This window comes from Thermobia domestica, chromosome 3, assembly GCF_964235325.1.
Source record: "Thermobia domestica chromosome 3, izTheDome1.hap1.1, whole genome shotgun sequence".
Taxonomy (NCBI): domain Eukaryota; kingdom Metazoa; phylum Arthropoda; class Insecta; order Zygentoma; family Lepismatidae; genus Thermobia; species Thermobia domestica.
Window position 1 is genome coordinate 343394655 of NC_137456.1, and position 24911 is coordinate 343419565.

At 36.2% G+C, this 24911-nt stretch overlaps 1 protein-coding gene across 1 annotated transcript in view; it reads left to right on the top strand.

The window, feature by feature from the left end:
• Window positions 1–23192, top strand: part of Prp38 (pre-mRNA processing factor 38) — a 39427-nt gene extending 16235 nt beyond the window's left edge. The window contains exons 5-7 of the mRNA XM_081752865.1: window positions 69–310; window positions 7403–7512; window positions 12079–23192. Coding sequence (XP_081608991.1) covers window positions 69–310; window positions 7403–7512; window positions 12079–12359 — 633 coding nt within the window. The 3' untranslated portion in view covers window positions 12360–23192. The remainder of the gene's footprint in view (window positions 1–68; window positions 311–7402; window positions 7513–12078) is intronic.
• The last annotated feature ends 1719 nt before the right edge of the window (window positions 23193–24911 follow it).

Below are 24911 nucleotides of genomic sequence, written 5' to 3' on the forward strand. Positions count from 1 at the left end.
CCACTAACAGCCCAATATGTCCTATGCTCTGCTTGTGTTTATCTCAAGTAATTTTACTACAATTGCAGAAACGCCATGTTCTGGAAGAAAATAATGAACTTGATGCGAGAATCTCTGCGTTGGAAGATGACTTGGACGAAGGTGTTGAGTCTTCAGAGGAGGAAGATGATATGCCAAGGCCACCAGAACCTCCGACGGGTGCTGAGCTTCACGCTGTTAGTCGAAGAGAAGAGAGGAATCGCAGAGGCTCCCCACCTTCCCCTCCAAGACATCGGAGGAGCCATTCTCGCGAAAGAGACAGAGACAGAAGGTTCGTTTATATCTACCAATAAATAATAATAGATTATTGTTGATATACAGGATGGTGCACGAAATGTCATATCATTTACTTAATACATAATGTTAATTTATTATAGGAAAATGGGTACAAAACAGATCACTGTGAATAGAAAAACTGTCCCTAACGTGAAGATGACAACTACCTTGTCTCAAAATTCCTTGCAAATGAATTCTTACGTCTGTCACCGCTTTCCGACGCAAGTTTTAAAGGCCGTGGTAGCTTAGTGGTAGAGGTAGGTTTGCCAAATTTTGTAAACGAAACACCGGGACACCTATCTCAGACTATATAAAATAAGGTCAGGTTTCCTACTCATTTGATCAGAGGCAATTAATTACCTGTTTTTTCATGGTTACTACTCACAGTTTTCCAGTTTATTCTATAAGCCCCACAAGGGATGTATAAAGAGTGTGAAAAGGTAATGTAAGAGGAGTTGCCTGGCGTCCCTTATTCCGAACTCTGATATGTTGTGCTTAACAGGTCCTAAATATTGCCCCAATTACGACACAACCTCTCATTTATGATTGAAAAGATACTTTTTTTTTTCCTTTGTTGCGTCATCACCTGAGTCAGAATCACTATCTTAAAAGAAATTCAAATTAACAATTAGCAGAAAAAAATATATTTACGCTAAATTCAGAACGATAAACAAAAACTAGATCTCTAAATCTGCAGTCTCTCCAAAAGTTTGGCAGAAAACAAAATCCAGTACTGTATCAGAATTAAAACAAGACACATACCTTTATGTGTTTAACCGCCGCTTCTTGTTCTAGAGTAAGTTGTTACGGAATTTTAGCCTGAAAATTACTGAAAATTTTATCAGATAAAGAAAAAAATAATATGAATGCAAAATTATTGAATGCGTGCATAGCATCTTTAGAAATATTTATCCATACATGGGAAAATATATTAAAGACAACTCAGTTCTCAAAAGAAATTGTGCCTAAGAAGACGGCAGAAAGGCGTAATAGTTTAAATGCAGTTAATATGCAACGACTGACAGCAGTATCACCATTGTTGATTAATATTCCAACAACGAAGCAGTTATGCCCTGTCGATTGAAGTATAAAATAACTAGTACTTAAAGCCCGTAAGAGGGGAAAAATAGGTTCTTTTCTATTGAAAGTGGTATTCAACAAATTATTTACATAACATATGCCCCCTCCTGAATATTTTTTAAAATCTTTTCTTTTTTTCCTATGGATGCTAAACAACCTACAGCACGAAAAATTGGATGTGATTTCAAACTTCTGTTTTTGTTCAAAATTAATTGGCTACACAAATCTTCCGGTTTAGGTGAGACATACTAGAGGAAAACCGGGACAAACGGGCGTACCGAAAGCCTTTTTCGGGACAGTTAATTCTTCCATTGAAAACCGGGACTGTCCCGGGAAACCGCGACGTCTGGCAACCATAGGTGGAGCGGTTGTGGTGTTAGGATTTCCTCGTGAGATCCCAGACCATGTAAATTTGTGATGGGTAACACTGTGTTCATGGGTTTTCTGGGGGGTTCTCTCTTTCCTTCTACATCGTCATTCCTCCAAATATTGATATTTGATAATCAAACACTTGCATTAATTATTCGTCTCCTTTAGCGAGCTCCTTCGTGGCTGTATGGCTAACGTATGTGCCTTTTGACGTAGGAGTCTTGGGTTCAGTTTCTAGCGGGAGCTCATGTGGTTTGGATCCCACGTTAAGTTGTAATTCCTTGTCCCATATAGCCTCCCTGCTCAAATGGAAGCTAAACTCAAATCCATTCGTGGGGCTGCGGTGGCTCAGTGGTAGGGCGTTCACCTTTCGTGCATGGGGTCTTTAGTTCGATCCCAGCTCGCGCCAGGTGAGCTTTCTGGTGGACAAACACCGTGTACGTGGATTTTCAAGGGGGTCTTCCGTTTCCTCCCACTTTCTTCATTCAATTCATTTCTCATCATCACCGTCTCCTTTAGCCTAGCCGGTATAAACGTGGGACGTAAACTAGAAATTTCTTTTCATTTCATTACAAGTTTTAAGATTGTATACTGCCCAACTTATATTTGGGCTGTGAGCTGCATCACATTTTCTGGATTCTTTTAGGAAATATTTATCTTTTTCTTTTAGTTTTAACGTCCAACAATTATACTCTTCAGGCTAAGGGAGGATTGAAGCAAATGAATGATGGAAAAAATGATGGAATGAGATTGTGGGAGGAAACGGAAATACCCCGAGAAAACTTAGGGCACGATGTTGTTCACCAGAAACTTACTTGGCTGGGGATCGAACTAGAGGCCCCATACATCAGAGGTAACTGCTCTACCACTGAGCCATGATGCATCCCTAATATATATATTTAGAATATTCCTTTCTATGTTCCCTGGAGACAGATATTGTATTATAAATAATTATCTGCAATATCGCAAAGTACAATCGGACTTCTGGCAGAAAGAGATGCAAATTTTACATATATTTTGTACTTCTCATATTTGTATTTGTTGAAAATGTTTAGAAATACTTATATTCTGTCTAGCTTACGAAAGAATTTATATATTAGGGAGAAAATTAACGTAAACAACTATAGCATAGGGAGAAAATTAACGTTAAAAACTATAGAATAGGGAGAAAATTAACGTAAAAACTGTGGAATAGGGAGAAAATTAATGTAAAAAAAACTCTATAGAATAGATTTACAAGTTGGATTTTCCAGCTAGTTAGCTTGTAAGCACTTAGTATTGTGTTTCTCTTTTAAGGAGCTCCACAAAAACAAATCACATGTATAAAGCTTCGGATTGTGAGACGACCATATCTTTCTGCCATAATGTTGCCAGCAGATGAGAGCAGGCTTTCCAATGCTCCTATATTTCCTATTTTTCCTATATAGTTGCGGCTCTTTCTATAAACTCCTATATTTCCTACATTTTAACGAAACCTGCTATATTTTTATGGCATTGCGACTTCCACTTGTGAAAATAACATAAGGAAATAAGGTGTGGGTGGTTGGAGGTCCTTTTGTCTCTACAATAGGATGGTTGAATGGAGACTCTTCTGTGTTTTTCCTTTCCTGCTTATCGTCTGAAGAAAATTATACCAAACAATATACAGTTAGCGCAAAAAGTATTCATACACCTACAAAATGGAACAAACAAGTAAACTAACTTCGTCATATTCATTAAACAGTTATATGGAGTAGACTTATAAATAATTTATTTAGGTGTATCAATACTTTTTGCACTAACTGTAGGCAAATAATTGTAGAATATGTTACACATGGTCAGATCTTCCCTTAAAAGCGCCAGCTGCAGAATGTTTACATTTTAGATTTTATTTTACATTTCAGATAGTTGTTCCAGGAAGGGATTTTTTTTTTTATTTATTTATTTCTACCTGTTGGATAATTGAAATGTTCCTTCCAATAGTTAGAAATATTGCTATGTGAGTTTCTTTCTTCCTTGTTCTTTCAAAATGTTCCAAATGCAGAAATGTTCCTTTTTCACAGCTTCACGAATCTTCGTATATTTTTTCGCCCTCATTTCCTATATATATTTCATTAGCATTGAAAAACATGTGAGAGAAAATTGTTTTCTCAGTTGCATCGAAATTCTGAAGGTTGGATCGAATTAAAATGGAGTCCACTTTATATCAAATTGAGTACCTAAACATCTCGGTGTCTTTATCATGCTCTTTGTTTTCGCGAAGATAACACAACTTTTACCTTTTTTTCTTCAACATTGTCTTCCTTCCCTGTCATTTCACAGAGTAATGCGATAAATGACGTGTGTGTATTTGCAGCCGTTGTCAATTTCGCCTTGTTATGCCATTTGTTGGATTTTGCAGAAAATTCTGCAAAGAGAAATGTGTGTTAAAGATAACAGTGAATGATGGGACGCATGTTTTGGAATAAACAGCAGCAAACGTCTGATCTTTCCCGCCAAGGGAGGGGCATGTGGTCACTACTGATTAGCTAATTGCTAGGATAGACAACATTATACGGGAATATATAAACGAATAGCGTTATGTTCTCTTTTAACAGAGTATGACAGAGTTCTTTGGTAGAGGGAGGAAATTGCGAAACCTATGGGATTGGTTATATTTGGAACAACTCTGCTGGTACAAGGAAGAAAGTGAGGACATACTGTAGTGCATAGTGGCTGGTGACGAAACACATGTTCTCATTATTTCGAACCATCTAGCAAAGCCACTATCATCCAAGGGAAGCATTCTAGCTCATAGTAACGCAAGAAATTCAAATCAAAGCAATCTGCAGGTTATGTAATACTTACGGCAATTTTTGAACATGATAGGCCGCTACTGCTGGAGTTTAAAGAACCGGGCAGTACAGTCAGTTCGCAGCGTTCATGCAAACTCTTGATAATTTGCATGCAGTCATCCGGAATAGACGACGTTCTGTGGTGTTGTGAGAATCTGAAGAAGTTCTTATCACAGAAACGAGGGAAATTATAGTACAACAAGATTGTATATTTAATCTATAAATTACTTCCATTTTCTTGTAGTTATTTCGGGCAGCGGCGCTTAAGAGTGCACAATTTGCTGATAAGAAGAAGAAGAAGAAGAAAAATATATGTTGATTTTATATAGATAATCATGTAATGTCAGTTGTTGAAAAGAAAATAGGTATTTGTCTGTTGTTGCTATGGCAACAGAATAATTCATTCATGAAATAAGAAGAATAAAAGTCAGTTGTGTCAAACATTTAATGTGCTTGATTTTCAAGACATTTAACAAATATAGCAAGTACAGGTAACCATTAAAGGTATTTAATCGTATTTATTAATTTTGTGATTCGAACTGTGGGATAATAAAATGTAACAAGCTAAAATATAAATATATAACGTTACAATAGGCCAGGCATCATACAGTCCAGACCTCTTACTTGTGACTTTCCTGTATTCGAGTCACTCACGTGTTTCTGAAAGCCAAACGATTTCACAGTGATGGTGAACTCAAGTTGCAGTGCGGGATTGGTCAAGCATCAACCCCAATCGTTCTTTTTCATTGGTATTCAAGGCTGGTATAGGTAGTTGGAATAGTGTCTAAATGCTGAGGGTAACTTCCTTCTAAGACAGTACTGGTAATTTTTTGCTCGTACTATATACACACCGAGTGGACCATTTATCTTGAAACGCCTTTGTAACATTTAAACTATAGATAAAATACGCTGAAAGTTTGTGCGATGTAGCTTGCAATACCACAGGTTAATAGCGTTGCTAAACCAACAGAAACTTGTGTTTATGGCAGTACATTAGAATATTGCATATCGTCACTGCGCCTCGAAGAACTGTTATGTGTTAAAACCTTAACTTCTCAGGAGAAGCAAAAAACATTCCAAACTTAACATTTTGCCAAATATACACGGAAAAACATTAAAAATGTAATAAAATTGGTTCTGCATATATTATGCACTGGACATTGTTGTAGCTTGCTTCAACAATATAATATTACTATTTTTATCGCCTGTATAATATTACTATTTACGTTTACGTAGCACATGTCGGTTTATCTTTTGCGCCTTTATAAGCACATTTAGGATCAGTACGTATGTGATTGAGAACTTGAAGCGTTTAATTTCAATCTATTATTTTTTTTTATTGCTGTGGCGAAACGATTGAATATTTGTTCATCACATTATAAGGGATGCTGCCTGACAGCTTTCAGGTCTTATTTGCACGGCATAACTCATTTTCGACAAAAATGTCACATAGCGGTTCGTTGAGTTGCAGCGACGATATTTAAACTCTACATGTTTAAATTAGAACTTGTAATACTGCTTTTATTAAACCATGTTTGAAATTAACGACGCTAGAGCATCACAAAGATCCAAATTTTGGATATCTCTACAATTTGTAGCACTCAACAGTAAACGTGGTATTTTACGTTTTCGTTCAATATGTAATAATCTGACTAATGCCATTTAATATATATATATATATATAGAGTGATTTTATTAAAAGTCTCACTTTCAAAGTGTTGGAAAAAAAAAAAAAAACACTAGTCAGAATTGACATCAAATTTGAACTGAATACACTTGAAAGAGGGGAAATAGTATGGCATAGGAAAAATCACGTTCCAAAGTATATCAATAGCATAACGATACATGTATTGATACACTTTGGAACTTTTTTTTATGCTATACCATTTCCTCCCTTTTCAAGTATATTCAGTTCAAACTTGATGTCATTCTGATCACTTTTTCTTCTTTCTTTTCACTATTTTGAAAGTGGCATTTTATAATCACCCTGTAAATATAGTGGCGCAGATAACAACACTGTATGGCCGGCATTTATTTGGGACCGATAAGATAACATTGATAAGACTGGCATTTAGCAATAATGAAGCGTTGAAGTTGTGCGGAACGTGTGTTTGCTGTGAAAGCATTTGATAAGAACGGTGACATCCTATGGCCTAGGAGATCCCCCGAACTAAATGTGTGCGATTTCTTTCTATGAAGAATATATGGGGATATCTCGAAAGCAAAGAGTATAGTTCACGTCCTGCAAACATCGTTAAACTAAAATCGCACACATTAATTGAGGGTTAAAGAGGGACTCACTGGCGTTCCTCAAGATTAATACACTGAGCATTCCGGCGAATTTCAAGACATAATGTATATGCCGAGACAGGACTCAACTTTCCGATGTCGTCTTCAAAAATAAAGTGACATGTATAGTGCCATAGTTAATGGCATACTCTCTATATGCATCTGAATCATTAAATGTGTTCTTTCCTGCGTTAATTAGTGCATTTTACGTCAATTGAAATTTTTCCGTTTTCCTACGCCACACTGTATATGTATGTTTGGTTAGCAACACGCAGACTAAATGAATGGTCCACCTGTCGATATTACTATCGTGCAAAATTACAGTGTTTTTTATAAATTAGTTTATAAGTTTGAATGGCATATTAAAATAAGAAATCCACCTTGTATATAATATCCATAATATTCTTGTTTATTCATAGTCATTCTGTTTGTTTATGTAGTAGTCTCATAGCTCATAGCAATATATTCCTCTCAATGAATGAATTCACTGGTTTCACGTCGATCATCTCGTATAGTGCTACTGTTCTTATTTTCAGGCATAGAAGTCGAGAAAGAGAACGTGACCGATCTGACAGAGAGAAGAAGCGACACCGCAGTCGAAGTGCTGAGAGAAGACGGTCGAGATCACGCTCTAAATCTCCAGGAGGTAAGTAACATACATATTCTTGACATTTTAGTAGAAATTTTATCAGTCCCGATCCCTCGATATGAAACTTTTTTCGACTTGGTAATAATTGTTAATAAGGAACCACCCTCGCCAATGACACGTGTTTTCATTTTAGAGGTGGAATAGCCTAATCTAAGTATCCTAACATTTTCGTTCTCTGGGAAGCGAATGTCATTGTTTACTAGTATATACCTGTGTGAACGACTGTTTTCACGCGGGTAAACTGTAAATTTCCATGTGTTAATTCTGGGAATGAACTCCGCCATTGATTGTTGCACCAAATACTCAACGATATGTGCAAAACATTAAATCAAGTAAATAATTTAGTTTAACATTTTTTTTTTCTGGTGCATTATTTTCGTGAGATAGTGTAACTAACAAGTTACCGCAGTCTGTTCTGACAAAGTAATTCCGAAATGCTTGTAAACAAGTTTCCTACAGCCCGAAATTTCAGCAAACCCTTGTGACCGGCACTTTCTCTGCCCCAAGTTGCATATAACTGGTGTATTGTTACTTTCGGAGTAAAAACGTGGACATTCTTGAAGAAAAGAAGTTGTGATAAGGTTCTGCAAATCACAAAAGGGAAATATGTGGCGAAAGTAGCGACCATAGAGCACGATCTATATACTACCATATATAGTATGATATTTTTAGTGTACAAAGTTTTGTAAGAAACATATTATAGTTAAAAAAAAAAAAAAAAAAAAAAGCCAGGGTTCACGCTGACCTCGGAGTCACGGAAATTTACTATATTTCACAGAAGATTAGAAAAAAAAAGTTCCTGCAATGAAAACTGAATATGTAATTGTAGGTTGGCTTGTACAGCGGGGGACACTTCTAAATGGTACAGCCATATGGAGATTTACGGCTAAGGTGTACCATTTAGAAGTGTCCCCCGCTGTACATTGAGTGTTATTAATATTATCTTTCGTAGTTGTAATTCATTTTATGTTCACAGTTTTAGACAAGTAAGCGATTCAATTCACTTTTAGGTCATTATTCCAAGAGTATCGGTTAGACTGGAAATAAGTTTGCATACAGGTTTAGAAAAACACACTCGTAAAAAAATTTACATGAACATTGTATATTTGCTCAGAGAACAGTTCAAAATGCAATCATATTTCATGAAGGTGTTCAGAAAGTTACTCTTACTCACGCGATTGCTGAAGCATTAGAGCTGACCATTAAAGATACGAACACCTCGAAAATTTAAGGTAGATTAAAATAAAAAAAAAAAAAAAAAAAAAAGAGTTCCTACAGGTGTTAACATCTTAAGCTTTGAAAGAACAACATGGAATTAAATTAAAAATTTAGTTAGTACACAACAAAAAGTTGAGTTAGGTTTGTTGATTGTATATAATCAAAGAGTTAGGGCAAATTGACTATATGTTTATTTGCTTATTGTTTATGATTGTGTTCAGAATGCTGAGATATTAAAGATTTCATTTAGTGTATAATTTTATTGGTTAGTACTAATGTTTAACTGTATTCCAAATACAGTAAGTTTGAAGTATTTACAAAAAAAAAGTAAGCTTACCATATGTGTGCGAATATAAGCCGCGAGCGAATATGGGCCGCACCTAAACTTTTGACACAAAATTATAGAGAAAAGTAAATCTCGAATATAGGTCGCACTACTAAATTGACGAAAAAGTTCAATTAGACAGTACTTTGAGATGTATCTCTCTTCCTCCTCATTTTTAATTCTCGCATAACTATGGGTGACTCATGAAGATGCCTTCTTTGTGATAGTGACTCTGAGCAGTATTCGGGATCGTCCAGCGGGGTGAAGAATCAGACGCTGGTGATTCTGAGATGTGGGAAGTCATTGTGCGTAGTCTGGGTGGGTACAAACAAGCTGACAAGTTTTGCGAGAACAAAGTAGCTTTTCTGTTTTCAAGAACAGTCACTGTATATAAATATTCCATATATATTATAATACTGTATAACAAAGATTCGTATTCCTGTTAATAGAAGTATTAAGTGCACAAGTGTTTTCCGTGCCAGTGTAAGGTGTCACCGGTACCCAATGAAGGTGGCAATTTTTGCGAACAAGATATGTTTTTCTAATATTTTTGCTTAAGTCTTTGATGCAGTAACTTGTAATGGTATTCATTTCAACCCACAAGATACATGTGCATGTCATTTTTAAATTGACGATTTATGATCTGAGGGAGAAAAGCACGATTATAGGCCGCACCATGGTTTTTCAAACCAAAATTTCGGAAAAAAGTGAGGCCTATATTCGCACAAATACGGTATTTTAAAAGTAAAAAGTAGGTCGTTGGATGGCTACAGAGATGGTGGAGACTGATTGAAAAAAATAAAATCTACACTTAACCACGAATGATAGTGTTCACGATGTCACGTCAGGGAAAATATTACTTACTTAATCATGGAAATACTGGGAAAATTTACTCATTTCGTCAGAAATTCAGAGAAAATTTATTTACTTAATCATGGAAATTCACAAAAAAATTTACGTACTTAGTGTTGGAAATTCAGGGAAAATATACTTACTTAGTCATGAAAATTCAGGGAATATTTACTTACTCGAAAATTCAGGGAAAATTTTCTTTCTTAGTCATGGAATTTACTTAATTTGTCATGGAAATTCAGGAAAAGTCAGGGGAATCAATACTAGAATTTTAGTGCACCATGCTTTTGCACTACCCAGGACTGTAACATTTGTATTACTACCACGACCATGCCGTGCTCTTGCATGACTCGTGAAGGTCAGACATTTACAAGAAATAGGTTATAGTAATGCATCAAGTTTTAGTTCGAGTTGATTGATACCTAAAATTTGCTGTTAATGTTTTTTCACTACGCTTTCACAGGGTATTTAATTCGATCTGAGTATATTTTTCTTATTCAAAACAATCCTGGCTGGAGTTAAAATATGATGAATTTTTCATTATGTATTTTCAAAGCCTATGTAATATGTTGTGCTGCGTATTTTTCTCGTTAAAATTATCTTAAAAAAGAGTCGTATATTGAAGAAAAAATGTCTGTCACTATGTTTAAAATAGGGTTTCCAATGACCTGATAAACCTGGAAACGTCAGGGAATTCAGTTTTCTCCTAGGAAGTCGTCGAAAAGTCAGATAATTTCATAAAAAGCTAAAATCTTGGACAAATCGGGAAATTTTAGTATGAATATTTACTTCTTAGAATTCATTCCTCTTTGTGCCTGTTTGGTAGGAGATATTTTATAAAATAAGTTAATTTGTTTTGCAGAAGTTCTCTAGGCCCCCACCCCCACCCACTCACACAAAATACATGCACAATCAGTGACAAAAGTTCTTTTCGTTTGACTAAATTAGTTTCGTAAAGAATGGAAGGACAATTTGAGTAGTTTTCAGTAAATTAAAAAGAACGTAATTTTCTGTACGTTCCAGTCACACCATCGTTATTTCCAAAATAAATTTTACCAAACGGAAAGAATTTCTGTTGCTGACTGTACATGCATGAAGAAGTCCTAGTTGGGAAAAGTTATAGTTTCTTTTTTTTTACATTATATTGTGGTAGTACCAATCTTAGATTTTATTTTCAAGTTAAATCTGATTCTCATTTTTAGTTTATGAAGTAAGAAAATACGGAAATAAGTTCATTTGTGAACAATTGTATGTGAAGAATTAGATCACTATGTAAATTCTGCTATTTAGTCATGTCGCTGAATTTGTCTTATGCACTTATGACAGCTTTACTTACATAATTGAACTCATTACGAAAATATTGCACAGATATACTTCTTTCTTTCTAAATTCCGAAATTTGTTCTAGAACTTCTTGAATCCGGACTGAAATACTTTTATTACTGCACGTGGCTTTACGTCACGTTCACGAGCTTTCCGATTATCAGCATTAGCAAAGATCCTGATATAAAATATTTGGTAATTTCAAGAAAGAGGAAGTTCCGACAATTCATGCAGTTTAGATAGTTCATGAAGTTGGTTCAGTATCTCTGTCCATCGTCGTCATGGACATAACGAAAAGTACTGTGCTCTTTTCAAGTTTAAAACCACCGAACCAGTGGGTGTTCGGCATAACTACGATACAACTAGTAAAGGGCTACTGGTCATCTTCTCTGTCTCCGAGGTAATAATTCACCACCAACAAGAACTATATCAGGGTCGGAACTGAACAATAATCAAAAGCATGGAATTGGAAGTTTAATCCTCATAAGAACTTACCAGGTATGTGTCAGAGAAATCTGTTTGTGCTAGGCTTTCCAAGTGCATAAGACCATTCATTCACAGACACATAAATTCATATTCAAAATTAACTCTATTAAAACTCTTACCTCCAAATTAGAACCTAGAATTAAAACAGTCTCATATGTCAGCAATATATAGTCCTGAAAATTCGTAAATCATGACCTGGAAAAGTCAGGGAATTAGGTCTCGCCAAAGTGGGAACCCTGATAAAAGAGTTAAGCCTATTTTATTGTGATTAATTTGTGTCTTCGGTAATTTGAATCTATATACAGTATGTGTAGCTACTCTGTCGTTTGTGTAATAATAATATATTTTTTTTTCCTGCAGGCGGAAGATATAGGCACAGGGACGAAGATCATTATCGATCTCATCACAGTGATAAACACAAGGATCGAGATCGAGACTGGGATCGTGAGAGGGAGAGAGATCGAGATCGGGACCGCGATCGTGATCGTGACCGAAATCGTGATCGAGAGAAGGACAGAGAGAGGAGGCATCGTGAAAAGAAGGAAAGTAGAAGGCATGAAGGAATGTCTCGTGAAGAAATGGAAATCGCTGAAGCTAATTCAGTGAGGGCAAGACTTGGACTCCCTCCTTTGAGACCATAAGGTGACATTAAATAATAATAAACTAATTATTTAAAGAAAAGAAAAAAAAAGTGTTAAAGAAACTTGTGAATATGTGTGTGTGTGTGTGTTCGCATTTCTTAATTTAGCGATTTACGATACAAAAGTATTTTTATAGTGATTTTATGCATTGACTTTGCGCAGTGTATGTATTTAAGTTTTTCTACATGGGAATTCAATACCAAATGATTGCATTATTTGACTGGAAAAAATCTGTATAGATGATTAAAATAAGAAAATTAATGTGATCATTGAGAAGCTTGTGTCTTTATTTGAGAGATCTGTTTCTGAATCAGCCTTTAATTATGAGCTACGCCAGAAATCATATTTGATAAGTGATTTGTGTGAATGGAAGGAAATAAGCCGTAAGGAAAACGTAAGCACTGGAATTGTCACCTGGTTCGAGATTTTAAAAAGCGAGCTTGTTAGGAGTCGAGTCTTGTTTTAAAGAAAAACTCCTTTGTAGTATATTTACTCTGTGTTTGTCTGTCCTGGGAGACAAAAACTCTCAAGAACTACGTGATGGGTCATCGTCAGTTTGGCTAAACTCTAGAAGGTCGAAAATTAGAAATTGAGTTTGCTGATGGAGGTGATCCCAAGATGTAGAAAATGAAAAATCGGTCGAATATGAGGGTGATTCAGAAAGTAATGCCTCTAAGGTGATACCTTTATTTGTGTTTGACAGATAGCACCGATACAGGTAACAGTGCAATGTTAGCTACAAATGGTGACATCAGTTTTCAACATAGTGTCCCCATTACGCGAAACAGGGTTTCTAATGCTGTCGGCGAAGAACTGTGGTGGCTGCTGGTGACACCATTGCCAAACTGATGCTTTCACCTCCGCGTCACTACTGTAGCGTTGACCCTTAAGGTGATCATTAAGTTTGCGGAAGAGCCGCAGGGCGCAAGATCTGGACTATAGACTGGATGAGGCAGAATGTCAACAACACTTTGCCAGCGGATGGGACAACTTCGAATTTTTTGCCGGAGGAGAGGACGTATGGCGGTACTCCATCGACTGACGCTTCGTTTCCAGATCGTAATGGTGTATCCACGACCCGTCGCCGGCGATGAATGTTCCTGGGAGCACAACCTTCCGCAGTCAGAAATTCAATGACAGCCCTCTGTTTCAATTGGACGTCACCACTGGAAGCCATGGATTGCTCCATTACTCTAGAGCGAGAAAAGATAGGAAGGTGAAACACGTGACATTCTATAGCTTAAACATCAGTGCATTAATGATAAACAGTTCAGAGTGTTTGCAGCACTATTGGCCAAGTAGTGGGCTTGCAGGCATTAGTTTCTGAATCAGCCTCGTATAAATAAAATTGCCCCTTTGTAGTATATAAACGAACTGGACCTAAACATCAGGTTGGTTGCATCATTCAACTACTTTCAATATAACCAAACTGCTTCATGTGGTGTACACTTTTTTTTTTTTTTTTTTTTTTTTTTTTTTTTTTTTTACTTTGGTGGGAAGAAATAACATAAATTTTCGCTTTTTTGATGAGGAAGGGGGACGTCACTGACTGCCGCTTCACTTGACTATGCATTGGGTAATGGTATTGATATTATTGAGCGTGTTCTTTCTTTTATACACGCTTGTAACATTGCTCTTGTTTTCTGAGTTTTTTTAGGCCTTTACTCGTATTTATTTTTGCTGCACTTTTATTCTGACTATTGTTTTTTCACTTCATTGTTATATCTTTACTGTTGTTACTGTTATACCTTTACTATGTATTGTTATTGTTCAGAATTTACTATTTATTGTTATTCTCATTTATCTCTTCTTTCTATTTTGCAGCAGCTTCTGTTATCTTTTGATATATTCGTTTTTAACGTTTATTTATGGCAGTCCATGTTTGAGCACTCATGTACATCGGGACGGAGACAAATAGCCTCGACGCTGACGTCCCCATTAAACCTTTAATCAATCGTTGAAGAAGGGGAGGCTTTTAATGATTTTATTCAAATCCCATTTGCTTTCCTGCACTTAAGGGAGTACCATCCCAACATAGAATGTTTGTAAGAATCCGAGGTTTGATCTGGGTTTCTCTTTTAATTCTTTTTAAAACTGGTATAATCTTAACACATAAAGAGTGAAAAGTGAATTATTGCACCGGGACTCGAACCCGAGATCAGATAGGTTAACCACTATACTACCTAGTCCGCTTCCCAGAACAGCCTCATACTCTCTCACTCCTGCAGTCGGTGCTCTCCACTAAGACCACATACCATGTGGCGTGCAAGTGGTGTGGTGATATGAAAAAGGTGGTTGGGTCACCTAGAGGTGATGATAATCTTCAATTAATAATATATATATAATTTATCTATACCTATTGAGAAGTCTTGCACCCGACTTCCGTCTGGAGCCCACCGTACCACAATGTTGCAGCATAGAAACATATGCTGGTCTCAGGATTTATCCACTTATTCTGAGGAGAACAACTCTAGTTATTATATCTGGAAGCGAATAGTAAAGGAGGAAAAGGTGTGGGATTCGAATTTAGAAAAAAAAAAATAAATAAAATAAAACTACATCACAGCCTCAGCGCAATAATTTAAAATGGTGCAATAATTGAAAGACTAAACAATTTGGTCAAACCCTCCTTTACATTCATAACTAGAGGAATCTTACGGCTCATTTGAGGCGTTCCTTTCCCTAACCCCAACTGGGAAAGTGTCAGCAGTTCTACGTGTATAATACCTCACATATCCAGCCTGAAAAGGAAAGACAAGTAAATATTTGAAGTTGGTGTTACTCACCCTACTAGAAATTTGAGACATCTGAAATCATGGTGAGCAAATCCTTTTATTGTCGGTAGAGCACTAATAAAGGAGTAATATTGGTATAATGATACCAGATCCTGGTTACACTAACACACTTCTCTTGAAATATTTTTACACTTAAATCAACACTATATTTCATATATACGAGGCGCATTTCAAAAGAAAGGCCGATATTTTATTATAACCGACTGGCAATACTGATCGGATCACGTTTGCGCAGTAACATCACTTGGTACATTGGTTATCAAACAACCATAGTTTAGCCAGTCATCTGTTTGTTTTCGTGTGTGCTGGAGCGTGTTAAAATGGCTGCGCGCATACACAATCCCGCCAGGTGCGAGGTCCGCTCTGTGATTAGATTTCTTCATGCCAAAGGACAAAGTGCTGCCGAAATTCATTGAGAATTGTGTGCAGTGTACGGCGACAGTGTAATGAGTGAAGGAAAGGTACGGCAATGGTGTCGTGCATTCAAAGAAGGCCGTACAAATATCCACGACGAAGAGAAGAGTAGAAGACCAAGCACTCAGACTGACGACTTGGTGCAGCGAGTGAATGAAAAAGTTAAAGAAAATCGTCGCTTCGCCATTACCGCTCTACACATCGAATTTCCAGAGGTTTCACCAACAACATTGCACCTGAAAAACTGGCTTTCATCTCAACGATTTGAAGAACCTGATGAATTGTAAACGGCAGTGTTGAAGTGGCTGAACTTCCAGGCGGCGAACTTCTATCTAGAGGGTATAAAAAAAATCTTGTGCCACGGTACAGAAAGTGCTTGGAAAATAATGGTGACTATGTTGAAAAATAAATTGGATATGTACTTGTTTTTACCGAATAAAACAATGTTGCTAAACTAACTAACTTACCTGTTTCCAATTAAATATCGGCCCTTTCTTTTAAAATGTGTCTCGTATATTCTTTCTCTTTTGAACTTTTAATATGTATACATAATTCACTGAGACTAGTTAAAACAAAAAAAACAGTGTTGAATTCTTTAATATCAGCATTATTAACTTTTGTTTTCGACAATCACTATAAACAACACTGTTTATTATGTATTCATTTTAGATTGGTATCACTGTTTATATTCTAGCACCGTTATCGTCAACACTGCATAACTACAGTCACAGTTCCACTGCTATGTGTTTAATGGACAGGAGATTCTTCGCTGCAAAGTCCCATATCTGACTCCCAAATAGTTCTGTTGACGTTGAAGAAGAACGTCCTTCACTCTCACTGGACTATTTAATAGTTACTCAATCCACTACTTTCTTAGGATGCACGCCACTGATGCTGTCTCGTACTAGCGGTTACGCAGTCCATCGTGTCTCGTCTAAGATGATGTACTTATTCACCAAATAGCACGGCGAATTAACATATATTTAAGCACTCGAAATACGAATTCTGGTACTTTACATGAAAGGAAAGAAACTGAACCCATCTTACTCTCTGGTGACAGCTTTTCCGTTTCGATTCAAGACATCCTTGGTGCGGTTCTCGAGGTGACCCTGCATGATTAGTTAGTAGTCAAAGTTTGTGGGGTTACTTGCTAGTCAATATTAATGGTAAAACACTGAAGGCCTTATGCAGACTCATTTTGACGTATAATTAGCGTCATATTAAAGATCTGACTACTGCAGGAAACATGTTAGTCGAACTCTTTAATATGCTGCTAATCACGTGTCAGGACGACTCTGCATAAGGCCCTGAATGATTAACTGAAAGACACCCCTCTTGAAGAAACAAGATACTTGATACAGTTCATGTATTTGATTTCTTTCCCTCATGAGTACAGTTATTCGATTCCCTCAGGAAATCGGGTGTATTGCAGATACACTGCTACTTTTGAGAACAAGCACTTGTAAAGAAAATAGTTCTGTAACCATAAATTGTATGTATAATAATAATAACTTTGGTTGAGACTAATAACGAAAGTAACTGATAGAAAGAACACTGTTCAAAAATAATATATCTCAACTCACGAACTCCTATACTCCAGTTATGAGCAATTGGCTCATAATATCAGGAAACACGAATCGCCGTGACGTGTTCCATCAAACCTAAAACTGAACTACCTCCTCTTTTTGGTTCCCTTTGCCAATATCCTCCACCCTACATAAAAGATTTGTCGAAACTCGCCCCAATGGTCTGTGCTTTTTAATAGTAAAAGGCTCAAGGCGATGTTCGTGGTGGGTGGCCACCGTGCATTTTTAGACAATGAGCTATCCATAACATACCAAAATAACTTCAAATATTTCATAATATAATACATTAATCGTTGATATGACAACGCCTTTATTAACTTTATACTTTCTGTACCAAAACCATATCAGTCACTCCATCAGACATTCAATATTTGATAATTAAAACCACAATTAATCACAACACTATGCGATTTTATTCTGAAATTGCAATGACCTCTGGCAGGAGCTGCCGCCCCCATGGGGTGCTGGTTTAGGAGGTGCTCATCTGTCTTCTGTCAAGAGCAGAACAGGTTATTTACTTGACAAAATTATCGACATGTTGGAACCTATACATTGCAATAACTTGAAACCATTAATGAATAATATAATAACACACACACACACACAATACATTTAAATGCCAATGCCATATCATGACATTATATTATTTACATGGAAACTTCAATTTTCCAGCCAATGAGTCTCGTCGTCTGCAAATCTCCACCTGTCAACCCCCTCAGAGGGGAAGAGGTGAGGTACGTTGCAAATGCAGTAACGATGGCAAAATTTACAGAGAACTAAGTGTCTCTGGCGGAAGGGAACACGATGTAAAATCAAAGTATGAATTATTCTCGTAATTTCCAAGAACGTCTTAGCGTTATACGACACTATTAGTAATTTTATTTAAAATTAGTCAAAATAAATAACACATTGAAACTAGCATAGCATTATGGGTAAAGAAGTAACAGGTCTGCTCATTGATGAGCCGTGACGGTTAGCCTACGACGCTTGAGCTATCGAGGTTGTAAAATTCTTGTGAAAAGTGGGAAAACCTACTCTATTCAACTACCAAGTTCGGCACAGTTTTACTAAAAAAATTTATAAGAATTGAAACAATAGGAGAGAGCCATGTTGAAAACAGTGGTCCCAACTAGAAATTCATTTTTAGACTTGGGTTGCTATACATTAACATATTATTCTTTCTTTCTTCCTAATACTAGACTAGGCATCCTCGTTATATCGAGGCAGCAACAATGGACTAGCAATGGACTGGTCAAAATGCTGTCTGAAAAGAGGAAGAACAAAAAACAAACCTCCATTCATGCTCTTCTGTTCATCTAAGTTCTGCATCATATTGAATACACAAATATAAGTTGTTTTTTCCATGCAGATAACTCCCAGTATTACAGTTGTAAATGATATGATAATAGCCATGCTCCTCAGTAGAGATGTCTCATGCAATTCTATTAGTAATTTAATTTCGTTTCTTCAATACTAAAATATACAATTTACATTTTATCCTAGGAATATTGTCGTATTTCGCTCTGTGGTACCTAATTATGAAACTAAGTATTTATCAATATAAATTAATTACATCAGAGAGAATTTAAATTTTGATATGCAAATGTGCACTTATCTGCATTATGATATGCAGATGGAGAGCTGAAGGCACTCGGTTCTCTACAACCACAGTCTAGCTGCTGTGCTTCGACATTCCATTGTCCACATATTAAGAACACTTTTTGACAGTTGTAATTTAATATATTAAAGAAAGGAGGAAATAGCCTTATTTTTTTACACACTAGATCCTCTGTAGGTGTTTTGGTTGTTCTTGTTTCCCTGCAAGATTGTTATGTAATCCAGCTTCTCATTGGTTTTTGTTGTAAATGCAATACCTAGGTCATGAAGGACGAGACTTATTATTAGTGCTCGAACCACGACCACAACTTGAATAAATTGTAGTTGACAGACTATCATTCAAGGTCAACCGTCATAGCATATCGTCTGGATGAAAAATTACGTATTTTTAATACTCGAAAAAAAAATACAATGTTAGTAATTTCATATTGAAAACAGTGCCAGAATATAAAATATTGATTAAAATTTCACATTGTCTGCTTCACTTAGTTCAATCGTTGACCGCTGAAAGCAGCACGCGTAATATAAACAAACATGGCGGACCGCTTATCTGTTTATGAGCAAGCTCAGATCGCTGCACGTAATGAAGTGTGGAAATCGATCGTTTTTCGTGCTGACACGGGAGGGTCCTACAAATTGTCGCTAAAATGTGATTGCCACATAGCACATCTGATAGAGCATCATGAGAAATGAAATAAGCAAAATTTAAGGTGCTATGGACCAGAAGGATAGGAGCTACGGGGATTCAAAATTTGATTATCCAAAAAATATGTCATGGTATTATGTACGTTTAAAGTAAATATCTTGAAAACCGTTAAAGCAATCAAAACGAAAGTTGCACAATATAATGAGAACAAAATGTCCTATCGAAAACCACAAATAGTATTGCCAACTCAGCATAAAAATATTTTGTTTGAAACAGTACCATATACAACTGTGGACAGATTTAAAATGCACTATTATCACTAAACATAACAGTGAAGTGTAGCGGTACAGTCTTGCACACTGTTGAAGTTACATGTGCTGAAAATGTACAATGGAGAAGTCTGATATGTGGGAACAAAGGGTAATAAAGGAAAGCATTAGAAAAAAGTGAGGATTTTGCAATATACTTCTGCAGCCCCGATGAATAAGCAGACAACTCGTGAAAACAAAATGACACAAGGAGGAAAGGAACACGTGTTTTCTAATTCTGTAAACTGGTTCTCTAGGTTATCTTATCAATGTTTGGAAAAATACTTGCTTGGTTTGTCTTTCGTGTTAAGTGACATATTCTCTCTCTCTCTCTCTTACTTCCTCTCCTACATACCATATGATTTTGTTTGTATACTGTAATATTACCATATTCACATTGGAAATATAATTATTTTATTACTACCTCATTTCGTTTTTAGTCGGTCCGGATAGCGGTGTGGTCTAGAAGGCTAGACAACCGTCATATTAGGCATTGCGGGTTTCAATCCCGCCTCGAACATCTTTTTGTTGTACCTTTCACCTTCCATTTCATTGTTATCTTTCTCTTTCATAGTGATTCGGATCCCACTTTGCACTCCTATATAGCTTCGGAGCTGACACAGGACGTAAAACTGGCATCACTCAATTTCGGTTTTCAAATCCATCAATATTTGTGACACTGCTCACATTTTGCTATGTTATACTATCTGTGTTATGCATTTGAACTAAATTCATAGTATGAGACCCAGATTTCTTTATTACTATCTGTTGCCACATATCAGACTTCTCCATTGTATATTTTTAGCACACGTAGCTTCAATAGTGTGCAACACTGTGCCACTACACTTCATTGTTATGTTTAGTGATAATAGTGCATTTTAAATCTGTGTATACTTGTATATGGTACTATCTCAAACAAATTATGCTAAGTTGGCAACACTGCTTCACCTATGGCAACACTGTTTATGGTTTTCGATAGGGCATTTTGTTCTCATTATATTATGGAACTTTTGTTTTGATTGTTTTAACGGTTTTCAAGGTATTTACTTTAAACGCACATAATTCCATGATATAATGCTTTGGACATTCAAATTTTGAATCCCCGTAACTCCTATCCTTCTGGTCCATAGCATCTTAAATTTTGCTTATTTCCATTTCTCATGATGCTCTATCAGATGTGCTATGTGGCAATCAGATTTTAGCGACAACTTGTGGGACCCTCCCGTGTGAGATGGTGGCGTACAGTGAATAAAGGGTGAATGCTAGAATTCGTTCAGAGACACGTAACAACTGTCACATAAAGTTAATGAACACAGGTTAAAAAAAAAAAAAAAAAAAAAAGTCATCCATCTACATCGCAATCAAAGGAAAATGTGACACGAGTTCTAGGAATGGTTACTCACAGTTGGAAATCATCACGCACGCCAGTCAGCACGTAAAAGTGGATTATCAAGGCATGCAATGGGTGTGCTGTTACATACAGAAGTCAATTTTCACCCATGGTCTCGCCATTATGCACAAGAGCTGAAACTCGTTGCCAGTAACCGAAAAAATTTGACACAACATTTCTGGATAGCCTATATGTTGTTTTGATAGTTAAAACAAACCTATACCATAAACAAGTTCTCTTTTAGTTACTCAATATATGTAGGAGTGAAATCTGTATAAGAGCTCCTTCATGCCTAAGCGGTTAGCGCACGCGCCTTTCACGTGGGAGACCCGGGTTCGATTCCCGGCGGGAGCTCATGTGGTTCGGATTCCAAGTTAATCAGTAGGTCTCGTCTCATGTAGCCTCACTGCTAAAAGGAACGCTAAACTCAACTCAAATCTGTATAACACTCATCTGTTCTCTACCGTAATCCAATACACAATTATTCTTAAAAACCTTTATCATTGGTTTAATTCTTCAACGACATTGCACTTAGTAATTTACATCGGATATTGCAACGTTACCAATAACAAATGGATAATATTTCAATTATTTAAACGAAATTTCGTAGGACTCTCATCTTTGTTTCTTTAACACTTTTGTCAGTGATAATAATATTTCCACCAAACATACACGTTCCTATGTGCTACAAAAGCAAAGTGTTTTATGCGTTATATTGGTTTTATGTATATTGTAAGGATAAATACATACTTTTGTGCCACTTTTTAAACGTTTTTATCTATTTTTGAAGTCGAAGAATGGCCCGATCGTTGCTCATTTTCAACTGACTGCTTGCGGCTTTAGAATCGCACAAATCACTTTTGTAAACAGTTTTCAATGCCACAGCTTCATCGCTATACACACATTTTTAACATTTGTAAGCTTCTTGGCCACCTTTTTTTGCAGCTTAAAACAAAATCTAATGTTGACGCGTTGCTCGAAATCCATTATGTGCGACATACACTCTTAACATGTCTTCACTGTTCTGCCTCTGGAACCCAACTGACGTGTCAAAACTCGTTCAAACTGGATACTGTCTGAAAGGTTTACGCTACTGGGCTTACTAGCTGAAATTGATAAATCGTCAATAGGTGGCGCTGTTAACTACATTCACCGTACTTTTCGATCACACCTCGTATTTGTTTAAAAAAACTTTCTTATTCAGAACTTATATTGTATGTTACCATAGTGTTGTTGTTGCGGCACCAGTTGAAAATTGATATTTATCTGAACTAATTCTTGAGAGAGTTCTATTTTAACCATCAAATAGCCAACCTTACCCTCTCCTTTTCCCAGAATTCTCTGATGACATATTGGACGAAATTTCTTCATTTTCGATGGAAATGTAAGTACACTTTCATATTTGTAAACACGGAGATTGATTGTAAGTTCAATAAAGAGTGTCAGTTCTTTTGTTTGGTCGTGTCATGGCGACAGATTAGACTAAGAAAAAAAAGTGAGCTTTGGTCTTTTGATATACAAATTACACCACCGAAAGACAATGACTGCCTTTACTAAATTGAGAATGGCAAAAAAATCGATCAGCCCACTTGGAAGTAATTAGAACGGTACATTCAGCATCAAGAGATTAGCCAAATAAAATTCACGCAATTTTCTTCCTCAAATTTTAAAACTAACTGGTGCTGAATCTGCTAATCATTTGAAACACTTACTAAAATTATTTCCTTACGAAGAAAACTGTTCATTCGAGTGACCTAATTACCAGGTTACCTAATCAGTGTGTGAAATACGACCATAATACTAGGGTAAGGTAAAGGACACATAACAATGAATTCAGTAATAATTGTATATTTTTTCTGTTTATTTAGACAAGAAAGCAAAAGAAAATAAATCACTGTACATTAGAAACCAAAACGGCTGAATGATGCTAGACAGACAGTACGAGTACTTATATATACTTAACCTGTAATTAATTCTTAAATAAATGTGCGGTTTACATTAGAGTGTATTTTATATGTATTTATTATATATTTGTTTGTAATATTGCGGAATGTACTCCAATGAAAGCAGCACCCACTCATTCATCTCTTTTCTCACCAAGCTATAGCTCACACTTTACGAACACACCATCTTTCTTTTCCTTTCAAAATTCAATACTTTATTTCATGTACATCTATATATATAAATATGTATTGGAATGCTCACATAACAGAAAAATAAATCGCTACATAATGTTGGCATATTAATGCTAGACAAATATCTATAATGTCTTCCAAGTTCATCCACATGTAAAATAAGTTATCAATTATATTAATATTCATCTTGTGGCACAGGATACTGAGAATACGAAAATCATAGAACAGACACTTCAATATTCTTTTAATGTATTTCGTTGATTACATCTAATATTTTAATGATATCTTTCGAAGACCCAAAACTTTAAGTTTTCGAGTAAAAGAAAATGAAACCAAATTCTTTGATCTGCTGTGTTATGCCTTCAATTCTCTAGATATTTACAAAAGCCAAAACTTTGTGCTTTTTTTCTTTTTCTAGTCTTCACTGTTATTTTTTTTTTATTTTATTTATTTATTTTGCAAAGTGCAATATAGTGTCTTTAACCGACTTAAAGTATGTTATTCTTCACTGGAGAACTATAAAAGTTATTTGAGATTAGCCTTCTTACAATTCAATTCAGAAGTTTCGGCCTTAAACCTACGACCGGTTGTCCTTAAGTTTTAGTTACTTAACAGGAAGCGACGCTTTTAAATAGAACCTTTCCTCGTTCTTGTTAGTCACATTAGTCTACTTTTCTATCATTTAGGAGATCCGGGTTCGGGTCACCGACCATCTTTAATCTTAACGCCAATGGGGCATCAGGGATGCTAGAGGGGAAGGGGAATGAGACAAAGTTTACATTTTAGTTGCTTATAAAAAGCTACGAGTGTTCGTGTTAAAGGAAAAGGAATCGTAACCAAAGACCTGTGACCGCAGGTTGAGAGAAAAGTTTGGAATATTGTGATAGGAAGTAGACGTGACTAAACAAGTAGACAATCCAACAATCCTAATGTCATCACTGAATTTATACATTGGCCATCAAATTCTCCACAAATGAAATACATCAAGTGTGTTGAGAATGCCCGTTATAATAGTCCACAAATCTTTTAATTTGAACTAACAAGGTTCACTTATGTTTTGATGGAGTGTAGCCTTCTTATGAAGGTCCGTGTAAACGAATACCACCACCATTTCCTGTTCGACTTTCCGTTTTCTTTTAAATATCAGGTGCCTTGAGGAAGAGAAGATGGTTGACCAAACTTACGAAATGAACTAAACTTTCTAGTTTTCCGTTTAGTTTTATATCCTTTAGGCTAAAAGAGACGGGTGATGGATGAAAGTTATGACAGAAAAAATGAAATGAAATCTTTAAGTGTTACGTCCCACGTTTATGCCGGCTAGGCTAAAGATGATGATGAGAAATGAATGAAAATGGTGGAGTTCAGTTGGCGCGAACTGGGATCGAATCAAAGACCCCGTGCGCTAGATGTGAACGTTCTACCACTGAGCCACCGCAAATAATTATAAAAGAATTGGTGGAAGGGGAATGTGGGAGAACTCCTACGTACTCAATGACTATGATCACCACCAACTCACATGGCCTTGTAATAAGGATGGTAAAATTAAATCTGACTTCCCATATAAAAGTAAAAGAGATAAATAAATAACTAGATTACTATTAACAGTTGCATAGTAAAAAGGTAACACTGAATGTCTTCGCAACTAAAATGACAGAAAGAGA